The sequence below is a fragment of the Coffea arabica genome, chromosome 6c (genome assembly GCF_036785885.1).
Source record: "Coffea arabica cultivar ET-39 chromosome 6c, Coffea Arabica ET-39 HiFi, whole genome shotgun sequence".
Taxonomy (NCBI): Eukaryota; Viridiplantae; Streptophyta; class Magnoliopsida; order Gentianales; family Rubiaceae; genus Coffea; species Coffea arabica.
In genome coordinates this window covers 18,129,368-18,142,807 of record NC_092320.1, presented here as the reverse complement: position 1 = coordinate 18,142,807, position 13,440 = coordinate 18,129,368, and the positions used below count along the sequence as shown (strand labels likewise).

The following is a 13,440-nucleotide window of genomic DNA, read 5'->3' as shown; positions in this document are numbered from 1 at the left end:
AAGAATGCTATAGTTGAAGACTGAACAACCCACAAATCAAAATATAGACCAGAGTCTATGATTGTCACTGCCTGGAGATCCCACACCAGGGCAACCCTTATGGCCATTGATCAACTGGCCTATTCTGAAGAGAAAATATTGCTAGGGGAACACGAGGACTTTAGACATTAATTGATTGAGTGGTACCAACATCAAATTTGAAAAATTCCAGTTGTAACAATTTTAATTAAGGATGTATATTGCGAGTAGTTGTGACTAATAACCGGAAGCAGCTACACAGGGTTTACGAACTTCCAACTGCCTTTTAAGGAAAGAAAAGACATTGGATACATTAAGCATTTCAACAAGATCCAAAACTCAGCAGCTAACAAGAATGAACTCAAATGTATCAGAAATTTAGACAAGGCTCAGCGAGCTGCCTGCTGTGTTTGAGCGTGTTCCAAAAGTTGACTGACTAACTTGTAAGTACGCCCGGAAAGAGCTTTGGTATGGTCAATGAGCTGCTCATACCTGCAAGGAGGCAAAATAATGAGGTGATAAGACAAGGTCATGAAAACTTAAAAAGGAGATGATAAAAATCGGTTGAAAGCAGAAAAAATATTAGCATCAGAATGCTAGTCTTATCTAGCAGAACTTACACATTAGGCTGGTTTGGTTCCATCAGAACGGTTCCTGTCTTGGAATCAATCTTGGCATCAAGTTTCGAGGTTCTAATAAGATTCACTATCCATCTCTCCGCTTCCTCATAGTTCAAATTTAGCTTCTCAGCAAGTACTCTGCCACAATTAACATATGAAAATTGGAAGAAAAAAAAAAAAGAAGATGATTCAGAATCCATCAGAGATTAAAACAAACAGATGCAACTCGAAAAGCAACTGATCATGAGATTTCTTTTCAGAACACTCCAAGGTTCAAAACTCTCGTTCAAAGCACACATCAACTGCACAAGAGTCTCAAAATAAAACATTATAGGTGGAAACCCTCTCCTCTTTCGGTTATTGTAACAACCACAATAGGAGGACAATGTTGACTTCCGAATTGAAGGTGAAAAGTCAAAGTTCTAAAGTTTTCTTCCTAAGTAAATCATCTGTGAAGTCCCAATGGCTACGACCACCAACCAAAACAAGTATAAAGAAGAAAGCAAAACGCATTGCAAGCATATATATACGCTACACAAAAACGTCACTACTCTAATTATCTAAGTATACAGTGCAAACATTCATATCTTCATAGTAAGACGACAGTCATGGAGATAGACACAAGATAGGGAAGCATGGAGCATGGGAAAGAACCAACTTAGGGGTCATGAACTCTATTAATCAAGTGAGAACAACAATCAAAATCATACACATACCCCATGTCAATCCGCTGATGAATACGGCAGTAGGTCTCAAAGATAAAAAGCCGTGCATTTTCAAGAAACTCATCTCTCAGTGGAACTGACGCAAAGTTGCCTTCCTCAGCCCGTTTACCAAGGAATGGATCATTTAGAATAACCTGCATGTAGCATCTACGTCTGTGAAAAGCATATTAAGAGTAGCTGGGTAACTGATATACACATTCTTGATGTTGAACTGCAACTTGACAACATTACAAATGTAAAAGAGATCATTAAATTAGTTTAAAGATCAACTTCCGGGAGATATTGAAAATAAAAGTTGCCCATTAGAAAACATATCCACATTGTGTTTTGTCTTTTCCTGGAATGAGTTAGCACCAGTCATGCCAAGTCAAAAAACAAAGACAACTGATAAATCAACCACCGATAATAGGTAACAACCCTAAATGGCCTAAAGCCTGAAAATATAAACATAAAACAAGTAGTTGATATACTTGTGCAAACATTCCCTTAAAAGCACAATGACAGACAAGTATTTGATAAACCATATTAATAATAGGAAACAAACTTAAGACGACCGACAATAACAGGATACCACATGGTGTATGCAATACTTACTTCTTCACACTCTCTCATCTTTTGTTGAGCTGCATCAAAGTCATATTTGACGTATACACATGCCAAAAACTCTGTAATGGGATCCTCATATGAATACTGTTCTTGCTGAATAACCTTTATAAAATCTTTGAATTGAGGTCTTCTCCTTTTGTTAACAACAAATGCAGTAGCCAGATAACGTAAAAGATGGGGAGCACTTGTTTGGATGGCATTTAAGTACCTGAAAGAGAATGCTTCATGATCAATGAACCGCTCGACGAGAACACAAGTTAAAGTACAAGGAAATAAGAACTTTCAGCACCAATTTACTCAAGGATAAAAACCAAAAGACTTCTCTGAAAGTCGATGTCCATTAGTTACCCCATTGTAGTTAAAACTATGAAATTAACCAGCTATTCTAACACCAAATATTACTCAAGGAGGTAACCAGCATGCTTTTGTCCATGCTAGTCAGAGTTAACCAAAAAAGCAAGGATTAACTTGCATGTTTTATTTTTGACAAGACAGTAAAGCTATCAATTTTAAAATATATTTAGACATCATCTCATACATGATCATGAAACACAGGATGACCTTTTCCCTTTTCTTTCTTCTTCCTCTTTTTTTTTTTTTTTTAAATAAGATTAACGAGGCCAAACCTTGAGATGTTTTGGATTTGCCTATTACGATATACAATTGTCATGAGTCGAGACACAAATATTTCTTTTCCATAGGCCCATCAAAAAGAAATCCTCAAAACAACAGGCTTCAGCATATTTGATAATCTATCATTTTAATGGAGCTGCAGTGGACTAATAGAAAGGCCCTTTGATGGATACCTAATCCGCTTAAAAGGAATTCCTAAGCCCATGACATGCAATAAGATACAAAAGAGGAGGAAAATTAAAAAGTTCAGTTGGGACATCAAAAGATACTGAGACATTTAATTATTATATGAGGAATGCAAATACCCTAAAAATCCAGGTACGAAAAAAAAAGATGGCTGACATTATTCAAGAAAGTCTTTAGTGACAGCAAGGACAAAAGCAAACCCCTCCCAAAAAAAATTAATCTGTGTGCCTGTGGTGACTCTTGTTTGTATACATATTAAAAAAAAAAAAGTTTTCCTGTACAACGGCCCATATAGATATGTATACATATCAGGTCCGTCTTCGTAAATGTTGAAACTATAAAACTTTATCAGGTCTGTCCTTGCCAATAGATTGACCAGTCGAGCAACAGCCATATACTTCTATAAGCCACACATAAAATTCAATGATGTAAATTTCACACTTATCAGCTTGACAACTCAATTAAAAAAGAAATAGAAAACATAGACATGTAGCTAAAACACAAAAATTTAGCTCATATTGCAATACTAGTAAATAAAAGCAACAAAAGCTAAATCTGTCATACTTGTCCTGATTAAATAGGTCAATGATCTGAGTTCTCCCATTGTCATGGTTAAAGAAGATGAACAGACTCCAGTGCATTAGCCATATTCTGTTCTGAACTTGATTCAAAGGAGATGAGAAACTCTGCATGATAAAATAGCCACATCTATAATCAAATAACTACTAGTCAAATCAACCAACATGTACAAATAATGCTTTGAAATCAACAATCTATACCTTTGAGTCAATGATTTCCTTCACACGGTTAAGTTCGTCAAGTGCAATGTCCCAATTCTGCATGAGGATTTCAGCTGCTAACTTCCCCCATAATGCACTAAGGCTTCTTTCACTGTTTGTGCACAACGTCCTGTACAGATACAGATAATCAGCAGCACCAGAGTAGTTTCCACATTCAAACTGAAACTTGGCATACTGATACAATGCCTCTATTTGTTCTGGACCAATCTGTAGGACAATGTGCCAACAACATTGATTATTAGGGATGGTAATAAATAAACTTCTTCACATTAAGATAAAAAGGCAAATGGAAAAGTAGGAAATATAAATCTACTTTTTGAAAAAGCCACTTGTTAGGCGAATATAAATCTCATTAAAATGCACTGACCCAGCTGCCCACACCCACACGCACGCACAGAGAAATAAAGAGAAGGAAAAGACATTCACAGCCACAAATTATCTGCTTATGCTTTTATCTCCAGAAGTCAGTGATATTTTTGATTCATTGATGATTGACCATAAAAGCAAGCAGTCCATTATAATGAATGATCATTGAAAATTATATCAAATGTACATATCAGTCAAAAAAGACATTCCATGCTATATACTCATCCTATCAGTCAGAAACGAAATCATCTTCAGCATGTGTCCCAGAATTGCTCTTTTTCCTCTGTTTGTTCACCTTTGATTTCCAAACCAAGTAATTGCATTCCAAATATTATAACGCTAATTACACTTCTGTACACGGTACCAGCTACAGAATGTAGAGAAGAGGATCAAAATCATCTGAAAAACAAAAATACCTGGTACCGTTCATTGAGCATCTGGAGATTATACTGCTTTTCAGCCCTTAACTCCTGATATGCGTTTTCATTCTGCAAAAAACTAACCAAAGGAGATGCTCCCTCCTCCAATGCTTTCAATCTAGCGACAACCTCAGCTCTCCTGTCCACCATATCTGAAAACACCAAAAGTTTATTCACCAAAAAAGCAATCTCAAACAAGCATTAAAGAGTATGCACTGATGACCAATAAATTCCAACCATGAACTCTATTAATCGTATACACATGCACGCAACTGCAGCCCCCTCACAAAACCAGATATAGAATATAAAAAGGCAAAATATGATATCCAACAGCAGGCAAATCCCAAAAAAAAAATCCCAATTACTGATTACGTCAAGTACAGTAAAAGGACCTTGAAACCACTGAAAACAAATGGGAAGCAAGAGAGCCCGTGATAGTGGCAGCCACCCTTTCTTCAGAAGTATTATTTTTCCTCTATATTTATGTCAAATCCCAGAAAAAATCCTTAAAAAACCAAAGCTTCCCTGGTTCTCATACCATACTACCCCCTCCCTATACACCTACCCAACCAATGTCTTAGGAAAAAATCGAAATTGTCAAAGCAGCCTAGCCCACCTAGCATTGCATCTTTAGCTCCTCACAACCGTATAATTCTTCCGAACAAGAAGCCTGAATTTCAAACTAGGACAAATCAAAATGCACACCAAAAGTCACTAAAATACAGAGCAAAGAGGCAATTTTTTACCTAAACACAATAAACCCAAAATCCAAAATCCCAATTGAATTAAAAATAATTAAATCCTCACCCACATAAAAAACACAAAACCCACATCATATAACCCCAAAAAAATTAGAAATTTAGACCATTTAAATGTATACCTTGGGGTACATCTTCTGTATGGTAAAAGGCCCTGTGAATATCCATGGCATAATCAACCATATTGGTCTGGTTAAGCAGCTCTAGCTTAGCCCTCAAGATATCTTGATCAGGGTAAAGCTGCCTCTCTTGCAAGAACTCAAGCAATGGAAAAACCAAATGCCTGTCCAGATTGGGAGCGATTCTGGGCGTCAAGTCGTAGTTCGCCATCCCGCTTCTTTTTCTCGAAACTTAATTAATAAGAAAATAACAATAATACAGAAGAAGCCTCTGAGCTTTCCTCTTCTTCTTGCTCCTTCTTCTTCTTCTGGGCTCTTTGTTCTTAGCTTTGAGAGAGAAGAAGGAAACTTGCTCCAATTGAGTGACGATATTTATTCTATCTCATTCCTGTGTTTTTAGGGTTCTGAAGGGTCCGTTTGGATTGGTGTTTTTGAGCCTGTTTTTGAAAAACTGTTTTTCACATTCTAAATGTTACAGTAAATATGTATTTCAAAAACAACTTCAAAAACACCATATCCAAACAATATATCAAAAACAACTCCAAATATATTTCAATTATGCATATTTAATTTGTATATTTTAATAAGTATATTTCAATTTGTATATTTTAATTATGTATTTTAATATGTATATTTCAATTATATTTTAATATATTTTAATTATATATTTTAATATGTATATTGCAATTATGTATTTTAATATGTATATTCAATTATGTATATTATATATATATTATATTAATATAAATATATTTATTTCAATTATATATAATATTATATATATTATGTCAATTGAAATAAACATTATATATTTGTATAAATACATTTATTATATATAAATTTATAAATATATTTATGCAATTTTGTTTTATAATATATATTAATATGTATATTTCAATTATGTATATTATATAAAAATTATATTAATATTAATGTATATTATATATATTATACAGTTCTAATATTATATATTTATACATACATATCATAAATATTTTATTTTATTTAAAATATATGTTTATATATTTATAATATATTTACATAAATATTATATGTTATATAAATTATATATAATATAATATATAATATATTATACATTTATATAAATGTACATTTATACATAATATATAAATATTTATGTATATTTATAATATACATTTATATTATATATTATATATAATATAATACATTTATAATACATTTATAATACATTTATACATTTATATTAATATACATAATAATAATTTTACATTTATACATAATATTAATACATGTATACATTTATATTAATTATATTATTACATTTCAACATAATATTAAAACATATTTATAATATATTAATTTATACATTTATATAATATTCATTTATAATTTATACATTTTTAATAATATACACTTATACATTTAAATATACATTTATATTATGTATTATATATAATATAATACATTTATACATTTATATTAATATGCATAATATTAATTTTACATTTATACATAATATTAATACATGTATACATTTATATTAATTATATTATTACATTTCAACATAATATTAAAACATATTTATAATATATTAATTTATACATTTATATAATATTCATTTTTAATTTATACATTTTTAATAATATACACTTATACATTTAAATATACATTTATATTATGTATTATATATAATATAATACATTTATACATTTATATTAATATACATAATATTAATTTTACATTTATACATAATATTAATAAAGGGAAAATCGCCAATTTAGTCGCTAAACTTTTTTTTCCGTCAATTTAGTCCCTATACATTATTTATAGCCAATTTAATTCCTAAACTTATATTTCGGTTCCAATCAAGGAGCTTAGCAGCGGCACCACCGCATAATTTCCATCGGCTTCCCAATCTAGCAACCCAGAAGGGGTACTTTAAGGACTTCCACATTCTATTTTCCTATTATTGTGAATCGGGCCAGTTTGTGCTAAGCTGACCGGTAAAATAGCTGCTGGTCTTCCAGCCAGGTGGAAAATGCTCCAATATAAAATGCTCTAAACGAGCATAAATTTCTCCATGTTATTTTTGGCCGGCGTCAGCATCTAACATTTTCAGTTGACCGATGGAGGAGTGGACTTTGTACCGATCGTCGTCGGAATTGTAGCCGTTAATGGGGCATTGCTGCACCAAAAGTGTTTCAGTCTCAGTCCACAAGGTCGACGATCCCATCGCCTTCTTCGATGGTCACCCCTCCGTCACTGCCACTTCCGCTGGTAACTCGGCTACAGCAGATCATCGCCGGAAGCCCAAGGCCAGCAGTATCTCCGGGCCCACCATCGGCCAACGGTCACTCCAATAAGAGCACGCCAGCTCATTCCTTCGCCGCCAGCCCATGGCAGAGTCCTTACCTTGTAGGTGTTCGGCCTTCTCCGTCGCAGGCGAGAACTCCAGGGAGGAAGCTCCAGGGAGGAAGTTTAGGTGGCCATTCCCCCTTCCTTCGCTGGCAAAACCCATTATGTCCGCGATTTTAAAGCAACAAGGGGTGCCGGCAAAGCCGAATGAGTGGCCGATACCTGAGCATGACGACGGTGGAGCAGCAGACAGTGAAGGAAAAGAAGTGGGAAAAGAATTTCATTGCCAAATATGAACTGGGAAAAGAAGTGGGGCGTGGACATTTTGGACATACATGTTGGGCCAAAGGAAAAAAATGAGAGCTAAAGAATCAGGCAGGATGATGAGGGGCTCAAGGCTGGTCAAACACAAGTTGCACAAGTCATTCAAGTACCAAGTGATCCAGTCACAAGAGCTCGTGCCAAGAAGATGCGTGAATCTTTACAAGCCCTTGTGAGTACAATCCAAGGCCGCATTGGAGATGATTTAAAGATTATTGAAGGCTTGGAGAATGAAGATTCAAAACTTTACACATTGCTCCAAGTAGAAGACCCTCCAGCGCCTATTGCTAGTTAGGCGTGCCTCACCTAGCGGTCACGCTTAAGGAAGAGTTAAGTTAGTTGTATTATTTATCTTTTTATATAGTTAAATATTAGTTAAAGTCAGCCCATTATGAACTTAGGGCTGGCCGAATCCTTGTCATTAATTGGTAGGGTTAGTTTAGTCAATTTTGGGATTAGGGTTAATGCTTGTAAAGGCTATAAATAGCCATACTTCCTCCTTGTTAAGGGATTCAGAAATTACATGATTTTTGTGAGTTTATTCACTTTTCTCTTCCAAGAGAGCTTTGCTTGAATACTTGAGAGTTTTCTTGAGTTATTCAAGTTGAACTTATCAATCAAGTATACACCTTGATTGTGGCGTTCTTTTATCCAGACCGTTGGTTCACTAGATCGTTAGTTGTTGGGTTGAGATTCTTCTTAGTTCATCAACTCGGGGTTTAGAGGGGTCATACGTGCCGCCTTTTCAACTTGATTGTTCGTCTAGATCCGCGCATTCGTATCAGTTGGTATCAGAGCTAGTCGACGACATCAAGTATATCCCATTGCATCTTGTAAGTTTTCCTTAAAAAAAAATATATTTTTTTTTCGTTTCTTATAGTGTTAAATTCTGGTCGTATAGGAATTCCATAAGCGGCTAGGGTTTTGTCTTGTGTTCTTGTTGTTTATCCTTGTTTTCGTTGTTTGTCATGAATTTTCGTGTTGGTTATTGTCCGCAATTCATCCATCGTGTGTCTTGATTTCGTGGGTCTTGTGTCTTGTATCTTGAAGTCTTGAATTCATATAGAGTCATCCAAAAAAAAAAAAAAAAGGTACTGTTCATCGGGTACTATTCACCCGAAAACACTGTTCATCCGAAAAAGAGAGGGAAAAACCTATTTTCTGGTTGTGTCTTGATAAAACCTAGCTTCCTTGATATTGTGGGGATTGAATCTTGAAGTTCTTGGGTGGGAAAACAAGGGTTCTTGAAAATCTTGTTCGCAACCTTTCCAAATCTTGAACCTTCAAAACAAACCCAAAGTTCTTGTCTCGAACTTGCGGCTGTCCTTGCTCAAATTTGACACAAAAATCTTGTTTCTTGTGTGTAGGATCCGAATTGAAAAAAGAAAGAAAGATCCATCTTGCCAAAAACAAAACAAAAAAAAACAACGCAAGAAAGAAAAAAGAAAAGAAAACACAAATCGGATTTCAAGAACAAGAAAATAATTTGCTTGGGTAGCCTAGCCGAGCTTGGGTTGAAAGAACAAACCTTGTTGCCTTCAACCTTGAACTATTGGCCGCCTCTCTTTGTCCACGAAATACCAGAAAATCAGCGGCCATTAACACCCCAAAACAACCAAGAAACCTTGCTATTAAATAGCCATAAAAGGTGGGAAGATAAGATAAGGTTTCCTACTTTGTAGCCACCTCTTGCTTTTGTTTCTTGATTGTGGTTTGTGCCAACTGCCCAGCCGATCCTTGGTGCTTATTTTATAGTATTTCCAGCCAATAAAAACGTGGTTTACAAGTCCCAAGAGTCCTAATCAGTTTTGGATTCCACTTGGTAGTTAACTCCTAAAATTAGCTACTAGTCACAAACCAAACTTTCCTTTTTCTTGGTTTTTTTTCTTTTTCTTGGGCGGACAGCTTAGGGTATTTTTTTTTCTTTTCCCAGCATATTATACATTTCCTTTTGTGTCTTTCATCCGCCACACTTGGGTGTAATTTGGTTCAAGTTTGATTGAATTTCTTCAAGAGAATTCTGATTTCTTCAAGAAAAGCAATCTAGTGACTTGAGAAGTGATTGGTGAGATCATTAGAGTGTTTTAATACACTTGAGTGAAACACGAGTGTGAGTGATATACTACGGGAGTGAGTGAGGTGTTATTTTCACTAACCCTATTTTTACAGGAATACCTCAACATGTCCGAAGGGACGGAAACTACTCCTTTTGATATTAAACTTGTGATGGAAGTTATGACTGAAAAATTGCTCAAGATAATGAAACAGGAATTAGAACCATTGCATGAGAGGATGGATAGTCTCGAGCACTCCCAAACCAATTCGAAGTCCCGGAGACACAAAGCACCAACCCGTGACTATGAAAGTTCCAACTCCGAGGAGGAGTATGGGTCGAGGACATGGAGGAATAAACACCGCAAAGCTGGTGTGGATCCAATCAAAGGCGTTAAAATGCAATTGCCTACTTTCCAAGGCAAATCCGACCCCGATGTCTATTTGGAATGGGAGAAACGAGTGGAGTTGATCTTTGATTGCAATGATTACACCGAGGAGCAGCAAATGAGACTTGCAGTCATGCAATTCACCGACTACGCCATCGTGTGGTGGGATCAAATCACTACTAGTAGAAGGCGAAGTGGTGAATACCCTATCACTACATGGACCGAATTGAAGGGTGTCATGAAAAAACGCTTTGTTCCTAGTCACTACCACCGTGACTTGTACCTCAAACTTCAAAATTTGACACAAGGAACCAAAAGCGTGGAGGACTACTATAAGGAGATGGAGATAGCCATGTTAAGGGCTGACATTGTCGAGGACCGGGAAGCTACTATGGCACGATTTTTAAGTGGATTGAGGCCTGAAATAGCGGATCAAGTGGAGATGCACCATTATGTGGACCTCCATGATATGCTAGACAAAGCTATTAAGATTGAAAGGAAACTCAAGAGGAGGGGTCCAATTCGACAAAATTCCAACTTTCAAGCTGGAAATTGGGGAAACCAACCCTTCAAGAGGGAGGCCAGCCCCTCTAGCGCATTCCCTTTGACCAAACAAGGTGGGACAACCAAGGAATCACTAAGGCCGAATGCAGCTTCCTCAAAACCACCCTCAAGGGGCGATGGTAGGCCTCCTCATGAGGTAAGCAAAGTTCGAAACCGAGATACTAAGTGCTTTAAGTGTCAAGGATTTGGACATATTGCTTCCCAATGCCCAAATCAAAGGGTTATGCTTATGCTACCAAATGGGGAAGTACAAACGGATGAGGAGGATGAGTGTGAGGACATGCCTCCCTTGGTTGAGGAAGATGAGGAATTTGAGGAGGTACCAGCTCATGGTAAAGTTGGTATGGTTGCAAGGCGAGCTCTAACTACTCAAGTTGGTAGAGATGACCTTCAACGAGAGAACATATTTTACTCAAGGTGCCATGTGATGGACAAGCTCTGTAGCTTGGTAATTGACCCAGGGAGCTGTACCAATGTTGCTAGTGCACTCATGGTGGAACGATTGAATTTGCCCACAAGTGATCACCCCCGACCTTACAAACTACAATGGTTGAATAATAGTGGTGAGGTACGTGTTCATAAGCAAGTTTTAATTAATTTTGCCATTGGTAGATATAAAGATGATGTTTTATGTGATGTTGTGCCTATGCAAGCTACTCATATTATTTTGGGTCGGCCATGGCAATTTGATAAAATGGTCATTTTTGATGGATTCTTGGATAAGTATTCCTTTGTACATAATACTAAAAAGATCACACTTGCACCTCTTACACCTCAACAAGTGCATGAGGACCAAATTGGGTTGCAAAAGGAATATGACATGCATTGTGACAATAAAAAGAAAAATTTGCATGATACAAAGAGCAAAATGGCCGAACCATCTTCTCATAAAATTGACACTTCACATTCGGCCATTGAAGGGAAAAAGGGGAGAAAATCCATCATGCTTGCTAGAACTAGAGATGTGAGAAAGGCTTTGCACTCTAACCAGATTTTGCTTATCTTGTTTTGTAAGGAGTCTTTGCTCACTAATGAACTTGGTGCTTCCTTGCCTAGTGCTATTGCTAACCTTTTACAGGAGTACCAAGATGTATTTCCTGAGGATATACCTAATGGGTTACCACCTTTGAGGGGAATTGAACATCAAATTGATTTCTTTCCTGGCTCTTTCCTTCCAAATAAGACACCATATAGGACTAATCCGGAGGAAACTAAGGAGCAACAAAGGCAAGTAGAGGACTTGCTTAGTAAGGGCTGGATTCAAGAGAGTCTAAGTCCTTGTGCTGTACCTGTCCTACTTGTGCCAAAGAAAGATGGAGGATGGAGGATGTGCACCGATTGCAGAGCCATAAATGCCATAACGGTAAAGTATCGCCATCTCATCCCTCGATTAGATGACATGCTTGATGAGTTATATGGTGCTATTATATTTACTAAAATTGACTTGAAAAGTGATTATCACCAAATACGCATGAAAGAAAGGGATGAGTGAAAAACAGCATTTAAAACAAAACATGGTCTGTATGAGTGGTTGGTCATGCCTTTTGACTTAACTAATGCACCTAGTACCTTCATGAGGTTAATGAACCATGTTTTGCGTTCTTTTATTGGTCAATTTGTGGTAGTCTACTTTGATGACATTTTGATCTATAGTAAGAGTGCAGAAGAGCATGTTGTGCATGTACGAATGGTCTTAGATGCACTTCGAAAGTCAAGCCTCTATGCTAACCTTAAGAAGTGTACTTTTTGCACTAACCAACTTGTCTTCCTAGGTTATGTTGTGAGTGAACAGGGAATACGAGTTGACCAAGAAAATGTGAAGGCCATAAATGAGTGGCCAATTCCAACCAGTGTAAGTGAAGTAAGGAGTTTTCACGGTTTGGCAAGATTCTATAGACGCTTTGTCAAGGATTTCAGCACCATTGCTGCCCCACTTACAGCCATTATCAAGAAAAATGTGCCGTTCCAATGGGAAGAAGAACAAGCTAAGTCTTTCCAATTACTTAAACACAAGCTCACACATGCACCTGTGTTAAGTTTACCTAATTTTGACAAGGCTTTTGAAGTAGAGTGTGATGTTTCTGGGGTAGGTATTGGAGCTGTGCTACTTCAAGAGGGGAAACCAGTGGCCTACTTTAGTGAGAAGTTGAATGGTGCTTCGTTGAACTACTCAATTTATGACAAGGAGTTGATGGCCTTGGTGCGAGCTCTCCAAACTTGGCAACACTACCTCAGACCTCGGGAATTCATACTCCACACTGATCATGAATCGCTCAAACACATCAAATCACAAACCAAATTAAGCAAAAGGCATGCGAGGTGGGTAGCTTTCATTGATAGTTTTGCTTTTGTCATCAAATATAAGGTTGGAAAGACTAATGTAGTGGCTGATGCACTTTCTAGAAGGTATACACTAATCACTACATTAGACACTAAGTTGCTTGGCTTTGAATTCATTAAGGATTTATATGCGGCTGACCTAGACTGTGGTGAAATTTTCACAACCTTGCCACGAGTTACTCGTGAG

At 36.5% G+C, this 13,440-nt stretch overlaps 2 protein-coding genes across 2 annotated transcripts; one reads left to right on the top strand and one right to left on the bottom strand.

Annotated features, from left to right (window-relative positions):
- Positions 1-196: 196 nt before the first annotated feature.
- LOC113692174 (eukaryotic translation initiation factor 3 subunit E) lies at positions 197-5,617 on the bottom strand. Its single transcript, XM_027210546.2, has 8 exons — positions 5,254-5,617; positions 4,371-4,525; positions 3,568-3,795; positions 3,353-3,474; positions 1,958-2,177; positions 1,355-1,497; positions 639-776; positions 197-510 (listed from the first exon to the last, which is right to left on the bottom strand). The coding sequence occupies exons 1-8, from the start codon at positions 5,459-5,461 to the stop codon at positions 408-410; spliced, it is 1,317 nt and encodes a 438-aa protein (XP_027066347.1). The 5' UTR covers positions 5,462-5,617; the 3' UTR covers positions 197-407.
- A 4,472-nt stretch (positions 5,618-10,089) lies between these two features.
- On the top strand, positions 10,090-12,405 carry LOC140008653 (uncharacterized). The gene has a single exon (XM_072053491.1). The coding sequence runs from the start codon at positions 10,090-10,092 to the stop codon at positions 12,403-12,405; it is 2,316 nt and encodes a 771-aa protein (XP_071909592.1).
- Positions 12,406-13,440: the final 1,035 nt, after the last annotated feature.

Bases quoted from the DNA above. Each gene is read 5' to 3' on its own strand.
- LOC113692174 (XM_027210546.2), bottom strand. From the start codon at position 5,461: ATGGCGAACTACGACTTGACGCCCAGAATCGCTCCCAATCTGGACAGG. The intron at 3,796-4,370 runs GTATTTTTGTTT...ATTGTCCTACAG, and splicing joins TGCTCAATGAACGGTACCAG to ATTGGTCCAGAACAAATAGA. The intron at 1,498-1,957 runs GTAAGTATTGCA...TGCTACATGCAG, and splicing joins AGATGAGAGAGTGTGAAGAA to GTTATTCTAAATGATCCATT.
- LOC140008653 (XM_072053491.1), top strand. From the start codon at position 10,090: ATGTCCGAAGGGACGGAAACTACTCCTTTTGATATTAAACTTGTGATG.